Raw genomic sequence first — 27,378 nt, forward strand, 5'->3', positions numbered from 1 at the left:
GTCAATCCTATGTTTCAGTGTTATTCACAATATAGTTCAAAATTTGAAAATTTCAAAAGTTGATGATTACTTTGGTCCTAGCATGTCCTGTGGCTGGACTTTAAGGTCAAATTCCTCAGCGGTCAGAAGCCTCAGTGAAACAGCAGCGTCCTTTAAGGTGGTCACTGTAATATGGGCGTGTTTGGCAATCTTAGCGGCATTATCATATCCGATGTGTGGATTTAAGGCAGTGACTAACATTAGAGACTCGTTCAGCAGTTTGTTAATTTTCTGGGTATTGGGGGTTATTCCTTCGATGCAGTTTTTGGAAAACGATACACATGCGTCTCCTATCAGGCGAACGGATTGTAAAACATTGGTGACGATCACTGGTTTGAACACGTTCAACTGAAAATGGCCGTTACTTCCTCCTACCGTCACGGCGACATGGTTTCCCATCACCTGAGCTGCTACCATGGTAACTGCTTCACACTGTGTTGGATTTACCTTTCCTGAAAACACATAAATGATATAATTCATATAGCATAAAAGTCTCCATATGTTTGATAAAACAAGATTAAGGTATATCTATTTAGTATCATCTTTTTGTCTACTTTTATATAAAATATCTGTACCTTACTTAAAGAAATATATATTTTGATAAGAGATTCTTTAGGTATCTTGTTATAGTTAACAAATTAATTGGCCAGAATCTTACAATTATAAACTAATAAGCAATTCTGTGTTTGATTTGCCATCCCTAGTTAATTCATATATGTAACCTAAATATTATAGGCTACTTGCTAAGATCTTGAACACAGTCCAGTGGCAATTAAATTTTGGAACAAAAGTAAAATCAAGCAATAAGAAAAAAAACTAGAGCCGAGCTCGTTGCAAAGCAACGAGTAGGTCTTCCGTCCTGTTTGACCGGAAGTAACTTTCATTTAAAAAAAAAGAGTAATGAAGTCGAAAAATGGTTAAATCCTCCAAATCTATGTTCATTTTTGCAAAATCAAGCCATTTTTGGCAACTTACGGTTAGACCGGAAGTAGCGTCAACGGACGGAAAATTAAGATTTAAGCTTCCAAGGACATATGATATCCAAAAACCTGTCAAGAACAACAAAAATATGATATTTTTGACTACTTCCGGTGTGACCGGAAGTGTCGTCCCCGGACGTATTTTGACAACCTCATTAGATAAAGCTTGACATTTTGAACAACTTTGCTTATTTGACGTATTATAAATTCTCAATACTTTTTTAGATATTAAACAAAAACTTTCAAGGGCCCTAGATCCCTAATTTTAGGGGCCAGCCCCTTATAATGATATCAAATGAAAGTGCTTGTAATTATGCACAACTTTTATTCAACATGTCTTTACAAAATATTTATAGTTTTCAAGATAAAAAGGAAAATATCTGTAAATTTTCGCTCTTTTAGGCGTTCTAATTTTTTACCCCTATATAGCGCCATTTTGAATGCAGAAATCGAAAAACAAAAACCGATGTGCACAACTTCAATCCTTCTGTTATCTAAAACAAGTAAAATTTTTGCTCCAGCTTTTGTGGTCTCTGAGCCTTTATCCGGAAACGAAAGCCTATGATTTTTCGTTTAAAGGGGAATAACTCAAAACCGGAAGTGACTTTTTGAAATTTTAGTCATCATTCTGATAGAGTTTATAAACGTCTATAACCTCTGAAAATTTGAGCGAAATCTGTTGAGAAATGAATGAGATATGAGGCCTTAAAATTGCGGTCTAGGAAGCAGAAGAAAAAAAAGAACTAGAGCCGAGCTCGTTGCAAAGCAACGAGTAGGTCTTCCGTTGGAGCTGTGGACAGGAAGTACCGACCTTGGGTCAAGGTTACTGCACTTTCTTATGTAAACAACCTTTTCTTCTCATCATGAGCCTCCAGTGAATCTTAATTACAAAGTTATGCTTAAACATTTTTTTCTGTCTCAGTGACCTTGATTTGCCAGAAAGACCTTTGATCAGGGTGACATGACACAACCTCCAATCATAAGTAATCTATGTTTCAAGTAAGAGCCTCCAATGATTTTCACTTACTAGTTCATAACCTGGAAGAGAACAGATTTCTTCTGTCAGTGACCTTGATTTTAACAGAATAACCTTGGCTCTTTCTCAAGACAAACCCTCAATCTGAAACAACTTTTAGAAATTCATAACTCTGACAGGTGTTTTACAACTTTTCTGTCATTGGCCCTGAATTTGTTAAAATGACCTTATTTAAGTCAACTGAAAACCGGCGGACTATAAGCAATTTGATCAAGTATGTACTTAAACAAATATAGTCAGAATGAAAAAATACTATTTTCTGAGTCAAAATCGTAAAAAAAACCTTTTTATCACAAGCAATCTCTGTATCAAGTATGAGCTTACAGATATTCTCGATTACATATAAATGAATGCAACAAAACATTAATTCTTTCTCCAGTGATCTTGAATTTCCCGAATATTGCCTTGAATAAATACAATGACACATCCTAGGATCATTTGAAATCTTTGTATCGAGTACAAGCTTCTGGTTTCTTTATGTTATAGCCTGGCCCTCTGGGAAAAACTTTCAGGGACAGACAGACATATGGACAGTTAAACAGACCGTCCCGTCCCATCCCCACTACCCCCCAAAATACCAAATCACTTTGCAAGGGAAAACTCTAGTCATGATTCGAAAAAAAGTAATCTTTTTTATATCAGGAAGCTTTCATAAATATGGTTTCTCATACTTGCCCTGAAGTTCATAAGAATAATATTTCAAAGCGGCCCCTTCTTTTTTTTAACTGACCGTTTTCTTCATTGTTTTCATTTTATATCCCCCAAGGTTGCCCGCATATCGCAGTGATTAGAGAGACTGCTCTATAGTCGCGAGGTAAGGATCAGCTCCTTATGTCGTGGTTTCGAATCCCACTGTGGGACATGGGGACCTGTTCTTCCGATGAGACCGTATAAAACAAAGTATTGTTTTGCTTTAGGTGCTGGCACAAAAAAGATCCTCCCTGCTCAAAGGCCCTATTAAGTGCCGATTATAAGACAATTAATGTTTAACTATGGTGTCGGTTATGATTTCAACAGTTTAAATTAGGAAATAAAAGTGTGTAATTACATGATAAATTTCTAATATTCAGTACATGAAGCTGCAGATTGTTATATAAGTTCTTAAATTTTCGATTCCGTACATACGATGCGGGTTTAGTACTACTTACATGTTCATTGTATAACCTGCTACTGATATTTTTAAAATCACGGAACAAAATTAAAATGTTAGCACACTATACTAATTATTTACAGTTTTTGATTAAATTATTACACACATTAAATTCATTGCTTAAAAATCTTGAATTATTTTTTCAACTTGACTATTCAACCTGTAATAAAAATGGGCATTGTGCAAGCACAGAAGTCACTTATGAAGTTTACAGGTGCGGAGATACTTATCAATGTTTAGTCCATTTCATTGAGTATAATTCTAATTAGATCCTTATGAAGATTTTCTTTAAAAGTTTAAAAATGAAATAGCCATGGTAAAAATCTGTGATAATAAAAAATGTGTTTGGGAAATTTGTGTTGTAAACAGATTTATTTGTGTGTTAAAAGCACAAAGAAATATAAGCTTGTACATTTAAATCAATATTGGTTGAAGTTAAGTAACCGCAGATCGCCAGTTCTTACACTATGAATCGTCAAAATGAAAAGTAAAATTACACAATTAACTAACGAACTTTAAAAATTGGAGATTGATTAATGTACATACAAAAAAATTCCCCAGCGTTTTGTTCTAAAGTCTAACCTAGATATTTTAAAATATTTTTAAAAGATTCGATTTACTTACAGAAAATAATGTTTTCCGTAAGTTTGTAAAATTAGATTTAACATTTGACCACGCTGTGTAAATTAATGTCAACAAGCGATGGAAGGAATGATTGGTCGCATAATTGTAAACAAACACAAAGCCTAGATAGCTGGAAACATGCATCACGATCAAATTTAAACAAAGATAAGCCAACATATTAATCTCAAATATGCGACAATTATAATTTTCCATTTATTGTAAAATAGCTTTAATACACCAATTATATGTCTATGACTACGGGTTCAATGGTTCGCCGCGGTGTGTCGCTTTAGATTTTCTTGGACACGTGTAATCGTGAGATTACGCAATTGTACACACGATTAAAATCTGGGTTCCAGGTGAATGTGAGAATCGCGCGGTAAATAATTTTTGTATTATTTGACTCTTTAAAAGTTCTTTTTATTAGATCCGGGCGTTTATCATTTTCGTTCATATTGTTTGTGTTCATTTTTAAACAAAGAAAAGATACTAGTTCGTGCTTTTTCTATAACTCTTTCTCTTGGAAAGATCTCGATTAATAAAATGAAAATGATGCCATTGAATACTCTGAACGGGAACCAAGGAACACGTTTAAAACCTAATTTTAAAAAAGAGATATGATACAGCGTTGTAAAATATTTATTACTTATGGCAATTTTACTGCAATTCTACGCATAAAGACTAAAGAGTTTTCCTTCAATAGCAAGATGAGAACCGTCTAGCTTTCTTTCCTATAATACGCAAGACTCGAACAAATTAATATTTTCATAGGACAGAGATAGTATTAAGCAACAATTTAATACATTTAAAAAATGAATTTAACCATTCTGTGTTTTTATTTGTGTATAACTGTGGGTCGCTGGATTGATTCCCGGTGACCGACTTTGCCCCACGTTATCGAGGGAGGCGCGTTATATAATTGTAAACAAACAAGGTGAATGTAAAGGCGTGCGCTTAGTAAATAAGCATGACAATTTGGGAAAAAAGGCACAAAACACTTCAAAAACTTTATTCTAAAGAATATTAGCATCCAATGTAACCATGATTTTTATTTAAAGTAAGTTTGTTTTATATACACGCATGAGAAACTCTCATTTACGAGCTGAGCGAAAAGAATTACCTGTACATATTTTAATCAAGACTAAAACAAAATAACAATTTCATAAGATCAGTAAGATGTTAAATCACAACTTTATTATCAAAAGTCATTCGAAATATTAATCGTTTTGAGATATATAGCAAAAACTTTCAAGGGCACTAGATCCCTAATTTTAGGGGCCAGCCCCTTTTTAATGATATCAAATGACAGCTCTTGCAATTATGCACAACTTTTATTCAACGTGTCTTAACAAAATATTTTTAGTTTTCAAGATAAAAAGGAAAATATGTGTAAAATTTTGCTCTTTTAGGCGTTCTAATTTTTGACCCCTATATAGCGCCATTTTGAATGCAGAAATCGAAAAACAAAAATAGATGTGCACAACTTCAATCCTTCTGTTATCCAAAACAAGTAAAATTTCTGCTCCAGCTTTTGTGGTCTCTGAGCCTTTATCCGGAAACGAAAGCCTATGATTTTTCGTTGAAAGGGGAATAACTCAAAACCGGAAGTGACTTTTTGAAATTTTAGTCATTATTCTGATAGAGTTTATAAACTTCTACAACCTCTGAAAAATTGAGCTAAATCCGTTGAGAAATGAGTAAAATATGAGGCCTCAAAGTTGGCGTCTAGGAAGTAGAAGAAAAAAAAGAATAATAATCTTTACCAACAGAATCAGTAGAAGGTCTTCCGTTGGAAACGGAAGACCTTAATAATAATCTTTACCAACAGAATCAGTAGAAGGTCTTCCGTTGGAAACGGAAGACCTTAACAAAACACAAAATTATGTAAACATCACATGTGCTACAAAATGTTAAGTAAGATTGCTATTTTGGCAAGTTCCTTGCCTCAGTTATTTAACTTAGCTTTCTTTATGTATTGTATAAGATTGCAGCACCATTTAATGTTTATGTATATCAACAAAATTTAATGAAAGCAGACAGTCAAAGAAAAACCTCTACAGATCATGGACTGAGAATTTACCTGGCATAATGCTGCTCCCAGCCTCATTTTCAGGTAGAGAGAGTTCACCAATCCCACAACGAGGCCCTGACCCCAGAAGTCTGATGTCACTGGCTATTTTCATGAGACTGCAGGCTAACACATTCAGAGCTCCATGAAGTTCCACCATAGCATCATGAGCTGACAAGGCCTCAAATTTGTTAGGAGCAGTCACAAAAGGAAACCCTATGGATGAAAAAAAAATTAAATTGTTTTTAAACCAGTCATTACTATCTCTATAGGTGATTCTGAAGGCTGTATACTCATAAAACCTTAATTTACTTTCAATGTGAGGGTGACAAAATGATAAGATTTTTTTGCAACATGCATCTTATTTTTTTTCCAACACTTTCAAGGTCAAAGATAAGGTTGATATTGATGATCATAAAATAACCTTTGCCTATGAAAATAATGCTCAGAAATCAGAAAAGACCATCAACACATGTACATTTAAATATATTATCCATTTTGAAATTTCATATGTAAAATGACATTCTTTGATTGGTGGAAGAGAGTTCCTATCATAATTACAATGGCTGAAAATCAAATGACAATCTTACCAGTTTCCTCTGCAATTCTGGCAGCTATTTTTTCAGCAAAACCAATCCTGGTATTTAGTCCTGTCCCTACTGCTGTTCCACCTTAAGAATCAATGTGTTAATGTTAACAATGAGGTGTATGTTCTCTTTCACCAAATTCAACAGATATTGACAAGATGGCAGAAATATTTTTAAAAGATGCAAATCTGAAAATATGACATTTCTTTATCAGTAACTTGAAACCATCATTCAAAATGTATTCCATCAACCATCTGCTTCAAGGCAACTTTTACAGGACCTATCATAATTAGGTCACTTTCTTCATTACTAAAAGCTTTTTAAAGGTGACTGTTTGAAAAACCCAACCATAATACAGTACTACCATTTAAAGATCAATTTCAATTTCATGTAATATGTAAAAGATTGTAATGCCTTTTGTCGATATGACTACCTTGCTGCTCTAACAGTTATTTCTTTTAAGAATTCTATGTATTTGAGCCCATTTTTTCATATATAAACCATGTGACTTGATATTGTGTAAATGACCTTTATGGTTATGACAAATCCTCTAGTAATCAACCCAAATCATAAACTAATGAAGGTTTAATTCAGACTAAAAGCTCTCTCAAGGGTAATAACTCTTAATATCTTATATGATATCAATAAAATAAATAAAGCCTTACCGGCTGCCAGCTCATATAATCGTGGGAGTGTGGCATTCACTCTCTGTATTCCATACTCAATCTGTTGTACAAAGGCACTGAATTCCTGACCCAGGGACAAGGGGGTGGCATCCTGGAAAATCAACACGGTACTTATACACAAACCTCCTACATGACAGAATGACTGAATTCTGGGTTAGTTTATATTTAACAATTTGCTGATTTTATTACCAGTTTTTTTTTTCCTTATGTTTGCCAAATGTACACTGTATGCAAATAAAGCCATATAGTCTATTTTGATTCATTACTGATTAAAGTACCAGCTAATTCAGTCAAGGGTAGCATTATTTGGCTAAGCTGACGTATAGGTAGCATTAAAAGTATACATGACTGTTTTCCACCACAGAACCAAATAAAATGCCCATTCCTTAATAGGGCTACAATGACTGATATATAAAAAAAACCAGATAACTAAAATAAAGAAAAAATCTAAAAGAATTATATTTAAATGCTGCATTGATGCAAATACTAAAAATACTTACAATATTTGAATGGTGGTAATAGCAAAGAATTCTGATTGCTAACAATGCAGGCTTTTATCAGTACCCAAGCACTGATCAATGCTTGATGCTAAGTAAGAAATTTTGTAAGTATGGCAAAAATGATTTTCTCTTATTTTCATTAATTTTTATATCAAGCTAATTAACAGTCCTTTTAGGAGTAAGCATAAAAATATTGAAGCTGTAATAATATATTATAAACTAAAAATATGTCAATAGGACATGAATGCCCTGCCAAAGGTATGTAAGTAATACAACATGAAATGAAATTTGATCAGAATATCTTGCAAAGTGATGCAGTTGAATTGCTTACATCAGTATGTGTAAGCATATGAAGTCTGACACTTATTTCAGAAAAGTGAGGTCAAGGTCAAATGAAAGGTTAAGGTCAAAAATATTGATGCAGTTGAATTGCTTGCATCAGTATGTATCACCATATGAAGTTAAACATTAATTTCGGAAAAGTGAAGTCAAAAGAAATGCCAAGGTCAAAAAATGTTGATTCAGTATTTATCAGCATATAATGTTGAAAAAATATTATGAAAGGTTTCTTTAAAACTGACATTAACACAATTTGATAAAAGTGAGGTCAAGGTCAAAATGTTGATGTTGTTGAATTGAAGTATGTATCAGCATATTAAGTTTGACTCTAAATTAGGAAAAGTGAGGTCAAGGTCAAAGGAAAGGCCAAGGTCAAAAATGTTGATGCAGTTGAATAGCTCTCTCATCAGTATATGAAGTTTGATGGTATCTTTGAAACTAAGCTAAACACTAATATAAGAAAAGTGTGGTCAAAGGAAAGGTCAAAGTCAAAAATGTTGATGCAGTTGAATATATCTTATCAGTATGTATCAGTATATGAAGTTTGATAAAAAATTTCTTGGATGTTTTTTTTTTCAACTGAGCTAAACACTAATTCAAGAAAGTGTGGTCAAGGTCAAGAAAGATCAAGGTCAAAAAAGTTGCATCGCTCTCATCATCATGCAGTACATGAAGTTTGAAAAAAAATATCTTGGGTGGTTTCCTTACAACTGACCTAAACACTAATTTAAGAAAAGCATACGAGGTTTGATGAAAATATCTTAGATAGTTTCCTTGAAACTGAGCTTTGAACAGAGCTAAATATCTAGCAAAGTGTGACAGAAGGACAGACAGAAGGACGGAATACGGACATAATAAACACTATATGCCCTGGCTGTATTCATGGTGGGGCATAAAAATAAATAATGAAAAAAATAATTTCATTATTTTAAATCTAAATCACTGTATCTTTGATAACCATTTCAGAGAAAGAACAGCAGTTGTTATGATTCACAGCACAAGAAAAGGGAAAGAAAACTACTTGCCCACTGTTGTTTTCAATTCCTAAAGTTATCAGGACAACAAAATTTTTGACTTATAATATACTTTTGGAGAATCTTGCTGTTTTCTTAAAATAATTTTTCCCTCCTTTAAGGTTTAGGTGCAACTATACATTATAATAACATTCAATAATTTTTTCAGGAGCACATGAGTGCAATCAATCCATGTTAATCAAACTGCAGCTTGAACTGGAAAAACACAAAGAGAAGATTAAAAGTCTATCAAGCTAACCTGTAGGTGGGTCCTGCCTATCTTTACAATGTCCTTAAACTCTTGTTGTTTGGTTGATAGGGCTTTGTGTAAAGTCTGTAACCCTGGCAACAACCTCTGATGAACCTCTAGGACAACAGCAATGTGCATGGCTGTGGGAAAGGTATCATTTGAGCTCTACAATATATATTTTTATATCAGGTTTGAAAGAAAAAATATTTAAAATGGACTTCAAAACATTCCATTTAGTTGTCTATTATCATATTGGATACTTGTGAGATCTATCAGATCCAAATAATTTTATTTGAAAGGGGGGGGGGGTGAAGAGGGGGGAGTACTTCATACCTGGGACATATTAACATGGTCATTGGGATGAACTGGCTGTTTGGTGCCCATGTCTCCTCCCATCATTTCTATGGCCCGGTTACTGATGACCTCATTCACATTCATGTTGCTCTGGGTCCCCGACCCTGTCTGCCAGACAACAAGGGGGAAGTGGTCCCATAACTGACCGTCAATAATCTGTCAACAAAGAGAAAATTAGCTAATAACAAGTGTCTGCCAAGGGACCATGGGAGGAGTGGTCCCATAACTGACCATCAATTCTCTGGCAACAGAAAGAACAAATGTCTGCCAAAGGACTAGGGAGAAGTGGTCCCATAACTGGCCATCAATTATCTGTCAACAGAAAAAAAATTTAAATCTAGAACAATTGTTTACCAAATAACTAGCGGAAAATAGTCCAATAACTGACCGTCAATTATCTATCAACTGAGAATTTAAATCTAAAATAAGTCTCTCCAAAAGACTGTTGGGAAATAGTCCCACAACTGACTATCAATTATCTGATAACATAGAGAAAATTATCTAAGAACAAATTTCTGCAAAACAACTAGGGTGAATTTGTCCCATAAATGACCATCAATTATTTGTAAACAGAAAGAACATTTAAGCCTAGATTAAGTGCTTTGTGCAGTGGAGCCATGGCTTCCAAAAATTTTTAAATTCTCTCTTTTATTCTTGAAATATTGATCAAAACCTTTTACCCAATATACTGATAAGTATACTCTGAATTTTTAAATTTCATTTCATTATCTATTTAGTGGACTGTTACCTTTCAGAATGAGATGACATTGCTCTCTAAAATACACACCTCATCTGCCGCTTTGACAATGTAGCTGGCAATAGTTGTATCAAGTCCGTACTCCTCATTTACCAAAGCTGCACATTTCTTCAGAATAGCAAATGCTTTGATGATCGGAAGCTAAAACACAAAACTAATCTTAGGTTACTGTTAAAACATATGTACATTTCACTTGTATTTCAAAAGTTTTAGTTTCAACACGTACATGCAATCCTTAAAATTTGTTTAACCATCTTTGTAATTAAAAAAGTTATACACTGACAAAGCAGTGATAAGAAGATATCTTATAAATCTAAGTGTCTCCTAAACTTACTGGCATTCTCTCTCTAGATCCACCAATGTCAAAGTTTTTAATAGACCTGGCAGTGTTTGCTCCATAGTACATATCACTGGGCACCTGTATCTCCCCAAAGCTATCTGTCTCAGGTCTAAAGGAAGTCTGTAACAGACATAAGTCACTTTTCAACAATGAATTCATATTCATCTCACAGTATCATCAATTTCAGTCTTTACCATTTATCAAATTTTCAAGTGAGCTTTAAGGCACATCTTGGTTTACAAAGTAAGCATATTAAGCCACTCCATGAAACTTTTTCCCCGGGCAGAAAATATTCTCAATCTGTCCAATCCTTTAATATGACAATGACAAGTGAAGACTCTTGTTTGCAGAATGACAGAGATAATTCAGACTAACATGCACACGTGTTGCTAACTACCGTTTTTGATGTTCATTAGATTCATTATGACTTATTTCTTTCCTATAATTATACTTGCAATAAAATGCTTTAGACACGTACCATTGTGGAATTCTAACCCCAATTCAATATTTTGTTGGATGAATAACTTATCGACTTTCACTTTCCCAGAACAGAAATTCACGGGAGGTAACTCCAATGTTTACGTCTGCATTGACTAGGACGGTGAATCTTTCTTTCTTGGCAACATAAAATTCTGCATTCTAGATTGACTTACAAATGCTAATCATACGCATAGTAATTTTAAAATTGAAACACATTCTTTAATGTAAAGACTGACCAATGTCGCCCCCCCCCCCCAAAAAAAAAAAGAGCACATGTAAATTTTAAAAAAAATCTTGATTTATTTTATTTAATACTCATTATGCAATGAACAAAAATAATACAACTCTTACACATGTAACAATATGGAAACTGTACATATTTTGTAAATACAATAGGAATGTATTTACAGTACTTTAAGATAAATATTTTCAACGAATAAATCTGCATTTTGTACATACACCAATTTATATATATTATCCTCTTTGGATTAAAGCAATATATTACAAATGTTCATAAGAATAAATAAAAATTGCACTAATGCAAATCAACAATGATGGACCAATGTGACACAGTTTAAAAAATGTGTGTGAAATTTCACAACAAAGTATTTTATCCACTTCAATCACATATAGCACTAAACAAGTAGCCTACTTTCACTCTTGAAAGCTTTATTAGTCTTTTGCAAATAAAAGTGTCACAGACTTAACATGCTTAAACAATCTATATCCATACAATAGTTAGAGTCATTGGTAAATAAAATTGTATAGTATGTAGTCTGAACATGTTTTTTCAACAGATATATGTTTACTAGTTTTTGAACAATTCAAGGAACTAAATATAAGGAACCTGGCAAGGCCAATAAAAGAGTTTAAGTTTTTAATTATTTCTATTAAAAGTTTGAGATATCAGCTTGAGACCTAAATTTAAAACCTTGTGGAGAATGCTGACTCATTTCAATACATTGGTATTCATACAGAGTTCTGATCACATACATGTATGTACATACACAAAAATGTGCCTATAAAATGAGTAAAATTCATATGCAGCAAGTCATACATATAAACCATATAATGATTATCATGACTATCATGGCACAAAAGCAATTAATTTATAATATCATTTTTATTTTAAATTAATTAAGCTACATATTCAATGTATGGTTTGAATTAAGTTATTACCTCTACCAACTTGTATGTCAAAATACTTTGTATCCAAATCACAAAAGTCTACCAATATATGATATTGTGTGGATCTTTTTTTTACAGACTTAAGTTAAGTCTTCATGCCAAATCTTAAAATTGCTAATATTGTCATAGAAATTTTTTTTTTTTTTTTTGCTACATGTATTAAAATATGAGCCACAAATTATTTTGGAATTCAAATCTGAATCCGGATCCAAATTCGGAGATACATGTATTTCTTCAAAGAAGACTTCCAAGTTAGAACAACTTTATCAAAGAAGAAGGTATGGTTTTAGCTTTATTGCACCCTAAAAATGTAATGACATCAAAATGTTTTGAAACTGGCTAAAATATTAGTTTAATAAATGACTCTGATAAATCAGGAAAGAGTATGGCATGAAGGTTTACTGCAAATATGACGTCATTAATGTGAAGCATTTCTCTATTTCAACAGAAAAAGCCTCAAAATGGCACATTTCAAGGGAGATTTTCCTTTAGAAAACAGTGTCCACAGCCGTCGCCCATGTTAATTTTTTGATACTTTGTGCAAAATTCAATAACAAATCACATATCTCAAGATCTTTGTGGCCGATGCCTGTGGACAATGTTATCTGAAAGAAAATTCCATTGAAATTTGGTGTCTTCTGCAACTTTTTAAGAAAATACGGGAAAATGCACATGTTTAAGACATCATAATTAGCATTTAAAAACACATGTGAGAAAAATCACTTGTATGATTTTTCTGCATTGAATTTCAATTATTCAAAAAGCATGAGTTTTCAACTTTTACACCAGTTTCATTTTTTAGAAAATCACAGGGCAAAACTTTTATGGAAACCATACCTTCTTCTTTTAGGATTAAAAAGAAAAAAATTCATGATTAATAATTTTTTAAATATAACTCATTTTAAAAAAAAAATCACCAATTCTCTGATAAAAAAACCCATAAATATCACTTCAGATAACAATACGTACAAGTTACATATATTTGTTGACTTGCAGTTAAAACAGATGAACATTTTTAGTGTCAGGCATATTATTCAAGAATGTTATCTATCACTCTCACTTGAGGATTTCCTGCAAAGGGGTCATCGTCGACATCACTTCGACCTAGTTTTGAGAATATCACAATAATTGTCAAAAATCCTATCACCCCAATTAATAAAACCATCAGAAAACGCTTCCTCAATGTCAGGGGATCTTTCTTCCCATGTTTACTCTCTCGGGACCTAAAATGAAGAGAGAAAAAAAAAATTCCAAAAAATCCAGAATAAGAGGAAATGTTCTCTATAGTTTAAATATTTTTTCTAGAAAAAGAAATACATATATGATATGAAGTTGCAATCCATGATAACAAGGTAATTTTTTTTCCTAAATTGAACACAAATTGTGATTCCATGAAAAAAATGTACTTTTGCAGTACTAAAATTGTAAAAATACTTAAATTTGAGCAAGGCAATATTTTTCAGCATAGAGAGCCTGATTTTAGCAGTGTGTAATACCACGCCCAATTTGTAACACTCCAAATTTTGATGGTCGCTCTATTAAGAGACTATCAGAATTTCAAAGCGTAACAAAGATTTGATTTTTATCACAATGGTACCACACCTGAAAGCTGTTGCTTTAATCAAACAGAGCTTACTTCAGCCATTTGGTGAGCCACTCCATTGCAGATCTTCTTCTGTATTTATTTTCATCATGGTCCTGTGATGTGTTAAATATTGAATTTGTGTCTTCCTTTGTGGAATCAAATAACTTTCTGGGATCTGTAAAATAAATAGAAATGCACAACAAATGCACTAGCTGATCTGCATTTATCACTGTGAAAAAAAACTGAGAATGCAAGTGTTTAACTTTAGGGAGAAAAAATAAGGTGAAGGAACTCTGGAAGATGTGTGATTTCTCTATATGTTAGTGATATTTTTTGAGGAGCTGTTAATACATATTGAATTAGGTTGGAACAGTAAGATTTTGTGCAAATATTAACTCATTGATTCTCACCATCAGTTTTCTTGGTATTATGGAATCTTCCTGATGAAAGATGAAAATTTATCCTTTTTTTTTCATTTTACATGTACATAATTCAAGACAACCGAAACCAAATGAATTGAGCCCTGTCCATACCTCCAAATGAGATTTTATCCTGGCCCCTGGCTGAGGTCCCCTCGTCCACGCTGATCACACTGTGCTGATTAGGGGGAACGTGCGCACTTGGTCTGTTGTTGTAGTTGGGAGGTGACACGGGGGAGTAGGAGTTCCCCATCTGGGGGTTCGGTGAGGCCCCTAAGGGGTAAGGAGAAGCAGCTGGTGTACTCGAATATCCTGTGGAGTAAGGAGTGGTCACATGACTTGGAATGCTGCCAGATTTCTGTGGGGTGTTCTGTGTGGGTAGTGTGGCCTCTGACTTTAGTGGGGTACTCTGGGTGAGTGGAGGGGCCTCCTGTGGGGGAGGGAGGACTGGCTCTTGGGGTTCATATATCTTCAAAAAGAAGTGAATAAAGTGAAATAAATGAATCAAAATATTGCTATATTGAAACCATGCAAAACAAATGGGACTTGAAATAAGAATTTTTGCCAGGTTATACATGGTTAACATGTTAACTACAAACTTGGCTACTGAATTTCGAAATCTCTCATTGGATAAGGCACAGTGACACTCTTATGAAGCTTTGTCAAATTTACACAAATCTGGACATTAAAAAAATATCATAATAATACCAATAATGGAATGCAACTTTCAAAACATAAAGACATTAGATGTACCAGTGGTAATCCCAGGCCTGCCCTGGCCCAGTTCACTGTGGAGAGGAGTGTTTTCAGTTTGTCTGCCACCGGTGACACCATGTTGGATGGAGGAAAGATTCCAGCACTGCAGGTGGGACATGTATAGCCAGCAGGTGCTGTATTGGCAGGGAACTGCTGGGCATATTGGTTCAGACAGGGCCAGTGAAAAATATCTGAAAAACAATAGAAAATAAATAAATATCTCCCAAGAGAAGAACAATTGAATTTGATACAAAGACTATGTTCCTAGATGAATGTGGAACAACTACCCTTGTAAATTGTTTTTGTCTTTTTTCCCCCTTGCAATAATCAATTGTATTACTGAACTTTTCACACCAGAGTGGCTCTTAAAATATGTCTATTAACCTTTTCCAGTTCTGAATTGCATATAAATTTTTGATGGAGATAAATGAAAATAGCGCCCTTTATTGAATTTGATCACATGACCAACTTCATGTCATACTCCAATGAAACTCTAAAAATTATATCTTATTTGTTAATTATCATTTATGAATAGAAAATTAAGAAGTGTATATATAAGTATTGATTTCTTACTTTTAGATGTTGTTTCTAGTGTAACACCCCTGTCCATGCCAAAAAATAATCTTCCTACAATGCTTCTGCACTTATTCATTTTTTTTTTTTTTTGGCATGACCAGGGACAATTGCCGATAGTGTCTTTGATACAACTGATAACATTCAAAAAAAAAGAAATTCAGTGCTTAATTGAAGGTACATAATTAACATGGACTAACCATAACAAGTCAATCTAACACAATCTCCATACTGTTCATCGTTTAGTAATTGGTGACACAAGCTACAATTTGGGTTGTAATCACTGTCTTGTAACCACTGCAGATAAGACTTGATCACACACTGAAAAATACCAAAATCGGAAAGTTATTTGCAATAATAGCATTTATGTGTAACTTCACAGGTAAATTTTTATCAATTAAATGCACTTTTCTTAAAATCTTTCTCTTGAAAATAAAGGTAATCAGTAATATTAAAATGACTGGTTTTTGTTAAAAAAAAATCTTGAAACATGTCAAAGTCCCTATTTAAATGAAACTTTCAGATGTACAACATTTAGTAGCCTACAACATTTAATATACAGTATACAGTGCTCGAGCTCTGCACATGAATGTTTTATAAATATGCAACAATATTTGATTATTTCTATGACTGTATGAAACAACTTATCAAGTCGCTTTTGCCAGTTTTGGAAAGCATACCTTTGCATGGTTTGCCACCAAACAGTTCTCACAAACATTTACTCTATGTTCGAAGCAGAAGAGATTCGTAACTTTCTTTTTGGGACATTTACAGAGCCCCATCCTTCTAAAACGATAGCAACTACGATTTGAGAATTTTTTATTTTCACCGGAAGTTTGAACGTGGAGGACAAACTAGTACTCGAAGTATAGCCGGATGAAAATCCGCGTTTTTATTTTTTAAAAATAAAATTAAATAAATTTGATATATAATAAATACATAATTTATTTTCTTAATATTTAAATCTAAGAATGTTTCATTCTTGTAATAATTTATCACTTTCGACACTGTCTCTAACTTCTGAAAGTTTGTATGTTTATCCAATTCAAAGCGTTTATTTGATCCAGAATCTTTCACCACGTGGTAGACAAGGAAAATGGCTGGTTCAGATACACTACTACAGACAGTCTGGAATAATCGTTCTTTGAGACCCCCGCCAGTAATATCTCTCTGCACCCCTTTGACAGAGAAAGGTAATCTTTATGTTCTTTCTGATTTTAATGTTTACAGTATTTGACAAATCACACATAGAGAAATTTTAATTGACTGGTCTTTAGTATGCATGTTCCTTGTTTCATGGCCATTATCAGCTTTGCATCTGCATGTACATGTATATTAATCTAAAGTATAATAGAAAAAAATCACAATTAAAGCTGTGTCTCAAGGCTACGAAAGCCGGATAGGCTCATTTCTGAGAAGATAATTTTTTTTTAACTCGTTATAACGAGTTAATTATCTCGTTATAACGAGTTAGTATCTCGTTATAACGAATTAGTTATCTCATTATAACGAGTTAGTTATCTCGTTATAACGAATTAGCTGTCTCGTTATAATGAGTTAATTATCTCGTTATAATGAGTTAATTATCTCGTTATAACGACTTAGTTATCTAGTTATAACGAGTTAATTATGTCGTTATAACGAGTTAATTATCTCGTTATACGAGTTAGTTATATCGTTATAACGAATTAATTTTCTCGTTATAACGAATAAGTTATCTCGTTATAACGAGAAAATTAACTCGTTATAACGAGATAATTTTCTCGTTATAACGAGTTCATTTTTCTCGTTATAACGAGTTAATTTTCTCATTATAACGAGTTAAAAACTGTTCTAAAGTTGATATATCTAAGTGATAGGAAGTATGGCATACTAAACCGAGTCGATCAAGTTTGTTTAAAGTGTGTATGATAAATATTTCATTGAAAAAAAGCAAACTAGTTTTTTTTTTTTTCAAGGGGTTGTGTCTGTGATTGTAGTTTATTTTTAAATGATGCAGTTGATTTGTGTTGTTTCACTTAAAAGACCGAAGATAATTACATTAACATGTATACGGACACTTTTGGCTGCCTCGTGATGTTGTGTAATGAGTCAGTGGACAGTAGCCCCCGAATTTTACGCGGGCCCATGATCTAATTGCTGATCTCTCCATACCCCCTTCTTCAAAACATTTCTGACTCAAAAAATAATAAATATATATATCACACTGTAAGTGTATGTTGCATTAATGCCTGCATTAGCTTGCTATTATAATGTATTAATATAGGAAATTAGACATTGATTATGGAAGCTAATAAGTCATCTTAAACATATAAAAAAAATTGTGTCTTTTATCGGAAAAGTTGTCATACATAAATTGCCAAACTTTAAAGCAAGTACATTTCGCAATTTGTTTTTTTTTTTTTTTTTGATATTGTGTCCTTAGAGATGTCCTCGTTTAAATGTGTAAATCTGTTCAATTAAAAAATTTGATATTTTTATAAAATTGTGATTATTGACAGCAAGATAGAAGATTAATATTAATAATTTTTAATCATATTGCAAATTAAATTTGCATCTCTTTATCAATTTGAAAATAAGTTTTGACTGATAATTATCAAATAAACTTCAATGGCATTAAACCTACAGCCATTTTTTATTCCTATATTGCTATTAATTTGGAAATAAAGGGGCAACGTATTATTTCGATATAACGAGATAACTAACTCGTTATAACGAGAAAACTAACTCGTTATATTGAGATAATTAACTCGTTATAGCGAGATAACTAATTCGTTATAACAAGATAATTAACTCGTTATAACGAGATATTTAACTCGTTATAACGAGATAACTAATTCGTTATAATGAGATAATTAACTCATTATAACGAGATAATTAACTCGTTATAACGAGTTAATTATCTTGTTATAACAAGATAATTTACTCGTTTAACGAAATAACTAATTCGTTATAACGAGATAATTAACTCGTTATAACGAGATAAGTAACCCGTAATAACGAGATAATTAACTCGTGATAACGAGATAGCTAATTCATTATAATTAACTCATTATAACGAGATAATTAACTCGTTATAACGAGATAGCTAAGTCGTTATAACGAGAAAACTAACTCGTTATAACGAGATACTAACTCGTTATAACAAGATAAGTAATTCGTAATAACGAGATAAAACTAAGTCGTTATAACGACATAATTGACTCGTTATAACGACATAATTAACTCGTTATAACAAGATACTAAGTCGTTATTATGAGATTACTAAGTCGTAATAACGAGAAAATTAACTCGTTATAACGAGTTAAATTTTTTTTTATCTTTTCAGAAATGAGCCTATCCGGCTTTCGTACAAGGCAAATGTTTACTCTTAAATTCCCTTTAAGTGTATACTTTCAACAATTTAACATTGTACATGTGCATATATGTTTTGTATGTATATATGAACTGATGAATCATAATTCTTAAAATGCACTTCAAATTAAAGTGTACGTTTCAGTGTTTGCATAAAATGAGTAATCACCAACAAAGAACAATAAAACTTCATTTCATACAATAAATACAGGTAAAGTGAAAACGGTTTTAATGGCCCTGAAAGAGATGCAAATGGCTAAAGAGAAACAGATAGTCCTTTCCACGGAGGAATTTGCTCTGTGTCGTATCATATACAAACTGAATGCCCAGTTACGGAGTGAAAAAACTCTTCAGTTCCTAAAAAGGGTATGTTCTTATATTATGTTCACCATTCTTACAATACTTGATATCGCGATTACTTAACTTAGCGGAACTCTTTCGCGAAGAAGGTAGGAATCGTCTGTTGGGTGGGGGCAATGTGCTTTTCAATACAATGCAAGATCGATCATTGTAGCATTTATAAGGACAGATAAGTAGAAAATCCTGGTGGAATGCCTCGCTAAACAATCGATGAACCAGTCTAATATATTTTTGAGAGGAGCCAATCCTTAATTGTAACATTTTTAACGATACATGTATTTTTAAATAAGCGGACGACTCTTCTCGTTAAATTTTCTTTGAAAATCGTCACATTTTTAAGAAGATAAAATATTCTAAACTTTCCTTAATTGACAATCTACTATTTGGAGTTCAATATCTGGCAAAACATCGTGATTTCGGCATTAAATTGTTCGAATCATTCGATTGTCACTACTGTAAACAATGTCATTTGCCCCCAGAAATGTAGACTTTTCTCGACTCCCCAGCAAAAGAGCGGTAGTAAGTTAGATAACTGCGAGGTACTCATTGGAAGTCGCGATATAACGTATTGACCGCTTGCTGTCTTTTGCTTTCATTTTTGTTGCATTTGTTTAGATTTTCATGAAATTCACACATTCCTTTCTTTTCTTATGTAGATAAAAGTATGTTTGGCAAAATTAGCTGAAATGAAAGTGGAAAAGATTGTGGACAATTTATTGCACATTCTACAGCAGTAAGTGAGCAATATCTTTTAAAAAATGGTAAATTAATTCGATGTTTGGCAAAGATATGCCTGAAAATCAGTTTTTATAAATAATACAGTCACTCTATGCAGTATTAGGTGCCAACAATTTCTTTTTTATAAAAGAAGAATACTTTTTAAACATTTTTATTTTCCTTTTCCATTATCAGGAGCAATTTGATGGCCAGAAGTGTTTATCTTCCTTCTCGACAAATGATGGAGCACCTGCTAGTCAAACTGATGGGAGCTAAACAACTTTACAAACAGACAACCAAATACTGCTTCACAGCATATATGTATCCTTTCAGTTTGATAGAGGAAAATTAAAATGCAGTACATTGAGTAAATGCCAATGACTACCCACAATTTGCAATGAAAAAAACATGGAGTGAGAATTAAACATTCTTTGATGAATTTACCACTTAGATTGAAAAAAAACTTTGCAGTAACACATTACCTTTTTTGGGATGGAGAGAGATACTTGTAGAAATAGTACTGGAACTTATTTCTTGATATTACAAAAGAAGCCTTAAGGCCTAATGAGTTACTGTATTTGTGCATAGCTAGCAAGATTAGATTTCATTACATATATTCAGTTACTGTAGACATACTATTTTTCCACGGGTTCAAAATTCGGCGGAATCTCAATTTCGATTTAATCCGTGGGTAGTAAATTTTCTCAGATTTCTCAGACTGTCATTGTATGCCGTACAGTACATTTACATTAAGTATGCTTGGACAAATTTCTGCAGAAAATTTGTGACCGCGTACATAGCATAAATTAATACCATGGGGAAAAAAGTACATCTACAGTATCTATTTACAGTGTACCTATTCATTGCTTTCTGTGCTAAATAATTAAGCCCCTTGACAAAATGAAGTCATTTGAAGCAGCAGTTGTCCATTGGAACTTTGGTACCACAGAATCTGACATTAATGGCTCTGATTAGCAGGTTATGGTAGGTTTGTAGGGAAGTCCTTTAGGCTGTCTGTTGATTATAGCTCGTAGAGTCATGGGTTTTTTGCACTGATATTTAATATTCCTATTTAATTACATGTACATGTAGAATTGATTACATTGATTATAAAAAAAATTTCCATTTATTTTAATATATATACATTTTACATGTATATCTTTGAAGCACTTTTAAAGAACATTTTTATAGGGAAGTTATCTCCCTTGATGATTTTTGATTTGCAGACAAATTAAAGTGTTATGACTATCTGTTTGGAAAAAGGCAAGATAATGGTCCTCCTTAACTTGTTTTGTACTAATGTGTTGATAATGTTGCTAAAATGTATTTTAGAATATATACATATTCAGTGCCCCAATAAGTAGGGGTGTTATAATATTTAAGAATTCAAAGTTATATTGGCCATATTTATATCTAAATCATACCTTGCAGGCAAATTGTACAGTTTATTTTTTATTATAGGGTTCTGGCAAAAACCTGTCTCCTCAACTGTAAAAGGTGGTATGGAGAACTTTATCCATCTCTGGGCATCTTTGCTCCTACAGTTCACCCTTGGGTTAGTATTACATGTATTTTACTCACATGTATAGATTACATCATAGAAGCCGAGTAGTATTGATTATATCGTTTTCATGGGGCGTGGAAATTGAGGGCGTGGAGTGCTCAAAAAATAAATTGTCAAAATCTTCAAACTCAGTTAAAAACTCAGTCAAATTCACTAAGAACGTCTGACATGTTGGAGAGCTAGCTTGAAATGAATCTTTTTTTTATTATTGAATTTTGACACTCTCAATGAAATTTACGTCATCAGACATGCGACAAGTTGCTTACATCATAGATGCCTCATACTATTGGTTATATCGTTTTAAAACGATATAATCAATACTACTCGGCTTCTATGATGTAACCTATACTTACGGATATAGGGAAGTTATTTTGCTGGTGCCAGTGACTTCGTTATATCCAAGTTTTACTGTATACTGATTCATATATTTACAAAATGCCAAAGTAATATATTTGGAGTCAAATATGGGTTAAGGTTCATTGATACTCTGATAAGAGAGATAACTCTAAAGATAAGAAAGATAACTTTCTTCAGGCATTTTGTCATGAAATTCAGTGAATTGTCATGCCAGAGTTTACAAATCTCTATCATTAGGACCATTTTATAGTTAACTCAAGCAAACCTACCCCAACCTTCAGAGGTTGATTTCTAGTTCTATTGATGGTATATTTATTAATTATTTTTAATAGTTTACCTAAAACATTTATACTCAGTCCCTTTATACGGAGTTTATTGAAAAAAATCTATCTCTAAACGTGTAAGTCTTTTAATTGTACAGAAATTACAGCCGCAGAATTGTTTATAAACATTTAAATAATATTTTATTTCATTAAAAAAGAATTTCAAGGGCGGTAATGGAACGATAACTCTTGTTTATGAATGCATTTTATTTTACATGCACAGAAAACAATTTGATATTCTGATTTAAAAAGCATCGCTTCAGTATGTTTTCTAAAGGGCATTAGATAGGTATGAGAGTAAATATTATTTTTATATGTACCTCATATTTCTAATTTAATTGTGAGATTAAAAATAATTGATCTTTCTAATGATCATATCAAATTTTCTTCACATCATGATTTGACATATTATTCATTTCTGAAAAAGTAAGCAATGCTTCATACCTCAAACTATTTTCTATTTGAATTTAATGTTATAGTTGTTGCTGAAAATCAATGTTTGGAATTTTAAAAAAAAGTCGTGAAATGTGGAGCAGAGGGTTATTGTCCCTTAAGGGCAAATTGAGTGTATATTGCCAAAATGTACAAACTACCAAATGCATGTATAAATTCTGTTATTTGTGCAATACAAGCTCCAGATTAAATCAGGTTTCACATCTACTCTTCATTTTAACAAGAGAGGGAGTGGATATTAATGGGAGGATGTGTAGTGATGGATTGGGCTCTGAGATCTTGAACAGAACTTTATCTTTATTCTTGATTGCAGTTACCAGATGGTGCAGTTTTACCATGCACAATTGCAGAACCAGATGATGAGTCAGAACCATTAGACATGTATCAAAGGTTAGTGTTAAGTCTACTGAACATGCATCCCCCCACAAAACATTTTGGAAAGAGAATGGATGGTAGGGATTTGGGAATAAGTTTGCAAAAACACTATGTTAAGACATCACATGGTTCAACACTGAAATGGTCTCTAGAAGATACTGTAAACCAACTTTTATTCACGTGCGAGAAATTTTTGCGAAGTTCGCAAGATCCTCTTCATCGCGAATATTTCTCGCTGCGAACCGGTCCTTAAAGTGCACATGTCTATTAACAACAGATCAAAAAAGGCTTGATCATGAAAATTAATCATCACGAACAAGTTTATCCTTGGTAAATCATGAAATAAAGTCATCATGTTTTGTCTCCTATTTGGTTTTACTGGTAAATCAGATACAAATCGAGATTCAGCTGTCATATTTTGTTCAAACAAAGTATTTGAATGTTATGAAGCCTAGACAGCTACTTTTGATTTGGTATTTTTTCTAAGATATTACAAAAAGTTCTAAAACAGAAGATATTACAAAAAGTTCTAAAACAGAAGAACTGAATTTTTAAGGTTAAATCATTTTGGGATACTGTAAGATTTGAGAATCATGCTATAGTATTTATCCTTTATGGTGTATTCTAAAAAGAGATGATAAAAAATAAAAATTACTGCATACATAAGAAATAATACTTTAAGGACATATGGAACATACCTTATTTGTTTATAACTTTTCAAGATATTCTTAATTTAAGATTATATCGCCATCAGATATCCATAGACAAAAAATCAGCCTGCATTACCAGGGGATTAGAAAAGATATCAGATGATAAAAATTCTTGTAAAATTCAAAGAAAAATTTACAGTAATTACTAAGCATATATTCTAGATGTTTTGTTTATCCAACCTTTTTTCAAAAGAAGTGTACAACACCATATATAGACAAAAAAATGTAGCAAACAGTTCCTTCAAGTATTGGAACTCTTCAACTTCAGGAAAAATACAATAAAGTTCAAACTATGTTGGCTATGTCTCTAAGAAAAGTGAATGAAATCACTTATTCAATTCTTTTTTTATTGCAGTAATACTTATCAGGAGAAGTTTATGGAAAGTGTTGAACCAAAGAAGATGAAGTACTTTACCTTTCAGAGAGGTATGATCTCTTTACTCCAAAAAATAACTGTCATTTAAATTTTGGCTAAAATACTGAGAAATGCACTTAAATATATATATATTAAATGTATAGGTTGTTTATCTTTACAGAGATGAGAACTATACGTATTATTTTTACCTGATTTGTAGATATCGTCGAGGAAGATGGAGAAGGCGAATCGTGCGATGAAGATAATAACTGGCTTTCAGACACAAATGATGAATCTTCGAAAACACTGTCAGCAGGGGACAGAAGTAAAGTTGTGAGTTTACACAAAGACATGAAGAAAGGTGGCAATGATTGTGTTTCAAACATGCAGCAATCAGAAATTGGCGAGGATGAAGGGGAACCAGTTTCTAGAGTTCAGCAAAGTTCTAGTGAGGATGAAGGGGAACCAGTTTCTAGAGTTCAACAAAATTTAAGTGAGGATGAAGGGGAACCAGTTTCTAGAGTTCAGCATATGAGTAGAGATGAAACTGAAACACCTCTACCAAATTCAAGGAGAGATGAAGGGGAACCAGTATTTGAGAACATTCGACAGCAAAATGTAGACCCCCAATATCTAAATGAATGCAATTATACAGACCCTGGTCCATCTGCGAATGTATCAAAGAAAAGGAAGGTTTCCAAGGTCAAGAATGATCAGGGACTCTGTATATCTAGTGCTGTTAGTGGTAGGCCAGAAATCACAGGACCTAGACAAATGTTGAGTCACTATGAAGCTAAAGGGGGAAGTATGCCTCAAGTCTTTATCGATAGTAAAGCTGTGAAGAAATGCTCATTTGAGGAACTAATTACAACACTAAATGATCTGCCTCTTGTGCATAAAGAGGAAAAGAAACTGGTCCGGACTTACGTAAAGACGTTAAAGAAATTGAAACATGAATCCGATAAGAATGTGCATCCTCTCAGACAAAACAAGAAATTAAAGAGTGCTCGGAAACTTGTGATGCAATTTTCTTCAGATCTCGATCAGGTAAGAATGGTTTGTCAGGAGCAAGAGGAAGTCAAAAGGAAAGTGAAAGAGCAGCGGAAAATTACCAACACGCCTTCAAGATTAGTGGATGGAGACGTAGCTCAAAAATCAGGAAAGAAAAGAAAAAAAGATTTCGATCATGAGGAATTGGGAGAGAGTGATGGAAAGAACAAAAAAAAGAAGGTAGATGAAGAAGAAAAGGGACAAAGACAAAATAATTCTAAAACCTCAAAGGGAAATAGAAATGGATTTTTGAAACTGGCAAAGCAATGGCAGAAAAGTGTTGAGGTTTCTTCTATGGTAACACTTCAAGGATTAGACTATGATCTTAGCAATCCTGCTAAAAGAAGAAAATTTCTCAAAAACTTGAAAATTGTCAAGTGGAAGTTTTTGAACAGAGAACTAACAGAAGAGGAGAGTATAAAAGCAATTGATTCTCAATTAATTTCTTTATAAATGAACAGATTTTAGCTTATAATTGAAGATTTATTCCTTGTGGGTACTTTGATCATTAAAAAATATATTACTGGTCTTATAAAATTATTTCTTAAGTGCTTTATTTCTTTTTTAGTTCTACTGGTCAGAGATAGTAATGCATTCAGCATCCATCCCTCTGTCTGTCTGAAAACAATTTTTTGAAATGCTACTCCTCCTACAGTGTTGGTCGGATTTAAATATAACTTGGCATGCAGGTAGACTACACTAAGATACATAATTCTATGCATCAGTTTTTGATTTTGATGAACAGTGTTGCCATGGTTACTGAAAATAGAAATTTCTGAAAATACAGGGTAAGGCCATCTTTTTTTCAGTTTCAACTTCTTTCAGTACCCATTTTGAAGCATTCAGTACTACATTTGCCGGATATCAATTCCCTGTAAAATACAGGGGGGGGGGGACCAACCTTTCAATTAACATTTCCTAAAGTAAATCTCTTTGGAATGTAGTTTTTAGGTGCTTAATGTAAAAGCAAATCAGAACAGAAACATTAAAAAAAATATTGATTTGTTTTTGTTTTGTTTTGTTTTTTTTCAAAGTGCCAATTTCTCCGAAACCTACGCGTGCGGATAACTTTAAACATAGAATTGACTTTGGACAGCCTAAAGTTCTGAATGAAATGTTCCATAGACACAGATAAACACATACAGGTATTTTTTGAATTGTAATTCACATACATGTACTCTTGCAAACTGATACTCCACTGATAGTTTAAAAAATTGCTTTTTATTAAAACACTGAATTGTAATGGTTTTCAATTGACCGATTTTAAAATTTCAAATTAGTTTAAATAAGATCTGATTAAATGTCATACTAGTAATTTCTTTTATGTTCTTGCAATTAGAACTTGTCCAAAAACTAGTTCTGGCCACGGGTATATTAATTTTCTAAATACATATATAGAATTTAAAGATCCCGGAGAAGACAGATTTTAAACGCAATCCTTTAGTCATTATGATAATGTTTCATTCCAAACATAAAGTATGGAAATCCTTAAAGCACATTAATTATTGACATTAAGATCCCAATTGTACTAAAATTTAACTAATTTATGATTTTTTACACATGATGTTAATGTTATTGTAGAAGTTATTACGAAAGGAAATATCTAAATCTGAAGGGGGTGGGAGTATTCTTGACAGTGTGGTTGTGAAACACCGACATCCCAATTTCCTATTGAAACACTTTCATTTAATCATCCAGTGAAGAACTCGGGTCGTAAACACAGCAAAAAACACGAATCTCTGTAAACACCAGAAGTGGAATCAGGTGCCAAAGGAGTAGAAAGCATTCCCCGTCGACCGGTCACACCCGGAGTGAATCCATGATTAATTAAACGGAGTACTCAGTAATATGTAGTCTGAATTGTATTAAAATGGCCTACCAAAATTGTGGAAAACGTCAGACCCATTCGTCAATCGGAACATCACTCGGCCTTTTCCGTCAAGTCTCGACTTGACGGAAAAGGCCGAGTGATGTTCCGACTTGACCCATTCATAGTATTTATCTACACACAAGTTGATCATAACGACCATAGGAGT

At 33.0% G+C, this 27,378-nt stretch overlaps 3 protein-coding genes across 4 annotated transcripts; 1 reads left to right on the forward strand and 2 right to left on the reverse strand.

Moving 5' to 3' along the window:
* On the reverse strand, positions 1-11,259 carry LOC134239751 (fumarate hydratase, mitochondrial-like). 2 transcript variants are annotated; one of them, XM_062721905.1, is made up of 9 exons: positions 11,202-11,259; positions 10,718-10,843; positions 10,414-10,524; positions 9,606-9,782; positions 9,282-9,437; positions 7,150-7,261; positions 6,488-6,568; positions 5,910-6,113; positions 1-491 (listed from the first exon to the last, which is right to left on the reverse strand). In XM_062721905.1, the coding sequence occupies exons 1-9, from the start codon at positions 11,202-11,204 to the stop codon at positions 67-69; spliced, it is 1,395 nt and encodes a 464-aa protein (XP_062577889.1). In that variant the 5' UTR covers positions 11,205-11,259; the 3' UTR covers positions 1-66. The 2 variants fall into 2 exon arrangements, with proteins under 2 accessions (XP_062577889.1, XP_062577888.1); XM_062721904.1 differs by lacking the exon at positions 11,202-11,259 and having other exon boundaries at positions 10,718-10,882.
* A 2,129-nt stretch (positions 11,260-13,388) lies between these two features.
* On the reverse strand, positions 13,389-16,533 carry LOC134239749 (zinc finger protein-like 1 homolog). Its single transcript, XM_062721903.1, has 6 exons — positions 16,405-16,533; positions 15,925-16,045; positions 15,149-15,342; positions 14,510-14,864; positions 14,028-14,151; positions 13,389-13,614 (listed from the first exon to the last, which is right to left on the reverse strand). Exons 1-6 carry the CDS (start codon positions 16,504-16,506, stop codon positions 13,422-13,424), a joined length of 1,089 nt encoding a protein of 362 aa, XP_062577887.1. The 5' UTR covers positions 16,507-16,533; the 3' UTR covers positions 13,389-13,421.
* Positions 16,534-16,776: 243 nt separating this feature from the next.
* On the forward strand, positions 16,777-25,855 carry LOC134239747 (uncharacterized). Its single transcript, XM_062721901.1, has 9 exons — positions 16,777-16,917; positions 19,290-19,444; positions 20,095-20,171; positions 20,351-20,476; positions 21,062-21,139; positions 21,617-21,710; positions 23,166-23,242; positions 24,293-24,363; positions 24,513-25,855. The coding sequence occupies exons 1-9, from the start codon at positions 16,821-16,823 to the stop codon at positions 25,793-25,795; spliced, it is 2,058 nt and encodes a 685-aa protein (XP_062577885.1). The 5' UTR covers positions 16,777-16,820; the 3' UTR covers positions 25,796-25,855.
* The last annotated feature ends 1,523 nt before the right edge of the window (positions 25,856-27,378 follow it).

The sequence above is a fragment of the Saccostrea cucullata genome, unplaced genomic scaffold (genome assembly GCF_032062105.1).
Source record: "Saccostrea cucullata isolate Sc308-1 unplaced genomic scaffold, CSIRO_AGI_Scuc_v1 ctg2841, whole genome shotgun sequence".
Lineage (NCBI taxonomy): Eukaryota > Metazoa > Mollusca > Bivalvia > Ostreida > Ostreidae > Saccostrea > Saccostrea cuccullata.

Bases quoted from the DNA above. Each gene is read 5' to 3' on its own strand.
- LOC134239751 (XM_062721904.1), bottom strand. From the start codon at position 10,882: ATGAATTCATTGTTGAAAAGTGACTTATGTCTGTTACAGACTTCCTTT. The intron at 6,569-7,149 runs GTAAGGCTTTAT...TTGATTCTTAAG, and splicing joins ATTATATGAGCTGGCAGCCG to GTGGAACAGCAGTAGGGACA. The intron at 6,114-6,487 runs GTAAGATTGTCA...TTTCATCCATAG, and splicing joins CAGAATTGCAGAGGAAACTG to GGTTTCCTTTTGTGACTGCT.
- LOC134239749 (XM_062721903.1), bottom strand. From the start codon at position 16,506: ATGGGGCTCTGTAAATGTCCCAAAAAGAAAGTTACGAATCTCTTCTGC. The intron at 16,046-16,404 runs GTATGCTTTCCA...GGTATTTTTCAG, and splicing joins TGGTGGCAAACCATGCAAAG to TGTGTGATCAAGTCTTATCT. The intron at 14,152-14,509 runs GTATGGACAGGG...TTTATTTTACAG, and splicing joins GGATAAAATCTCATTTGGAG to ATCCCAGAAAGTTATTTGAT.
- LOC134239747 (XM_062721901.1), top strand. From the start codon at position 16,821: ATGGCTGGTTCAGATACACTACTACAGACAGTCTGGAATAATCGTTCT. The intron at 21,140-21,616 runs GTAGGTTTGTAG...TTTTTATTATAG, and splicing joins GCTCTGATTAGCAGGTTATG to GGTTCTGGCAAAAACCTGTC. The intron at 21,711-23,165 runs GTTAGTATTACA...TCTTGATTGCAG, and splicing joins CTCCTACAGTTCACCCTTGG to TTACCAGATGGTGCAGTTTT.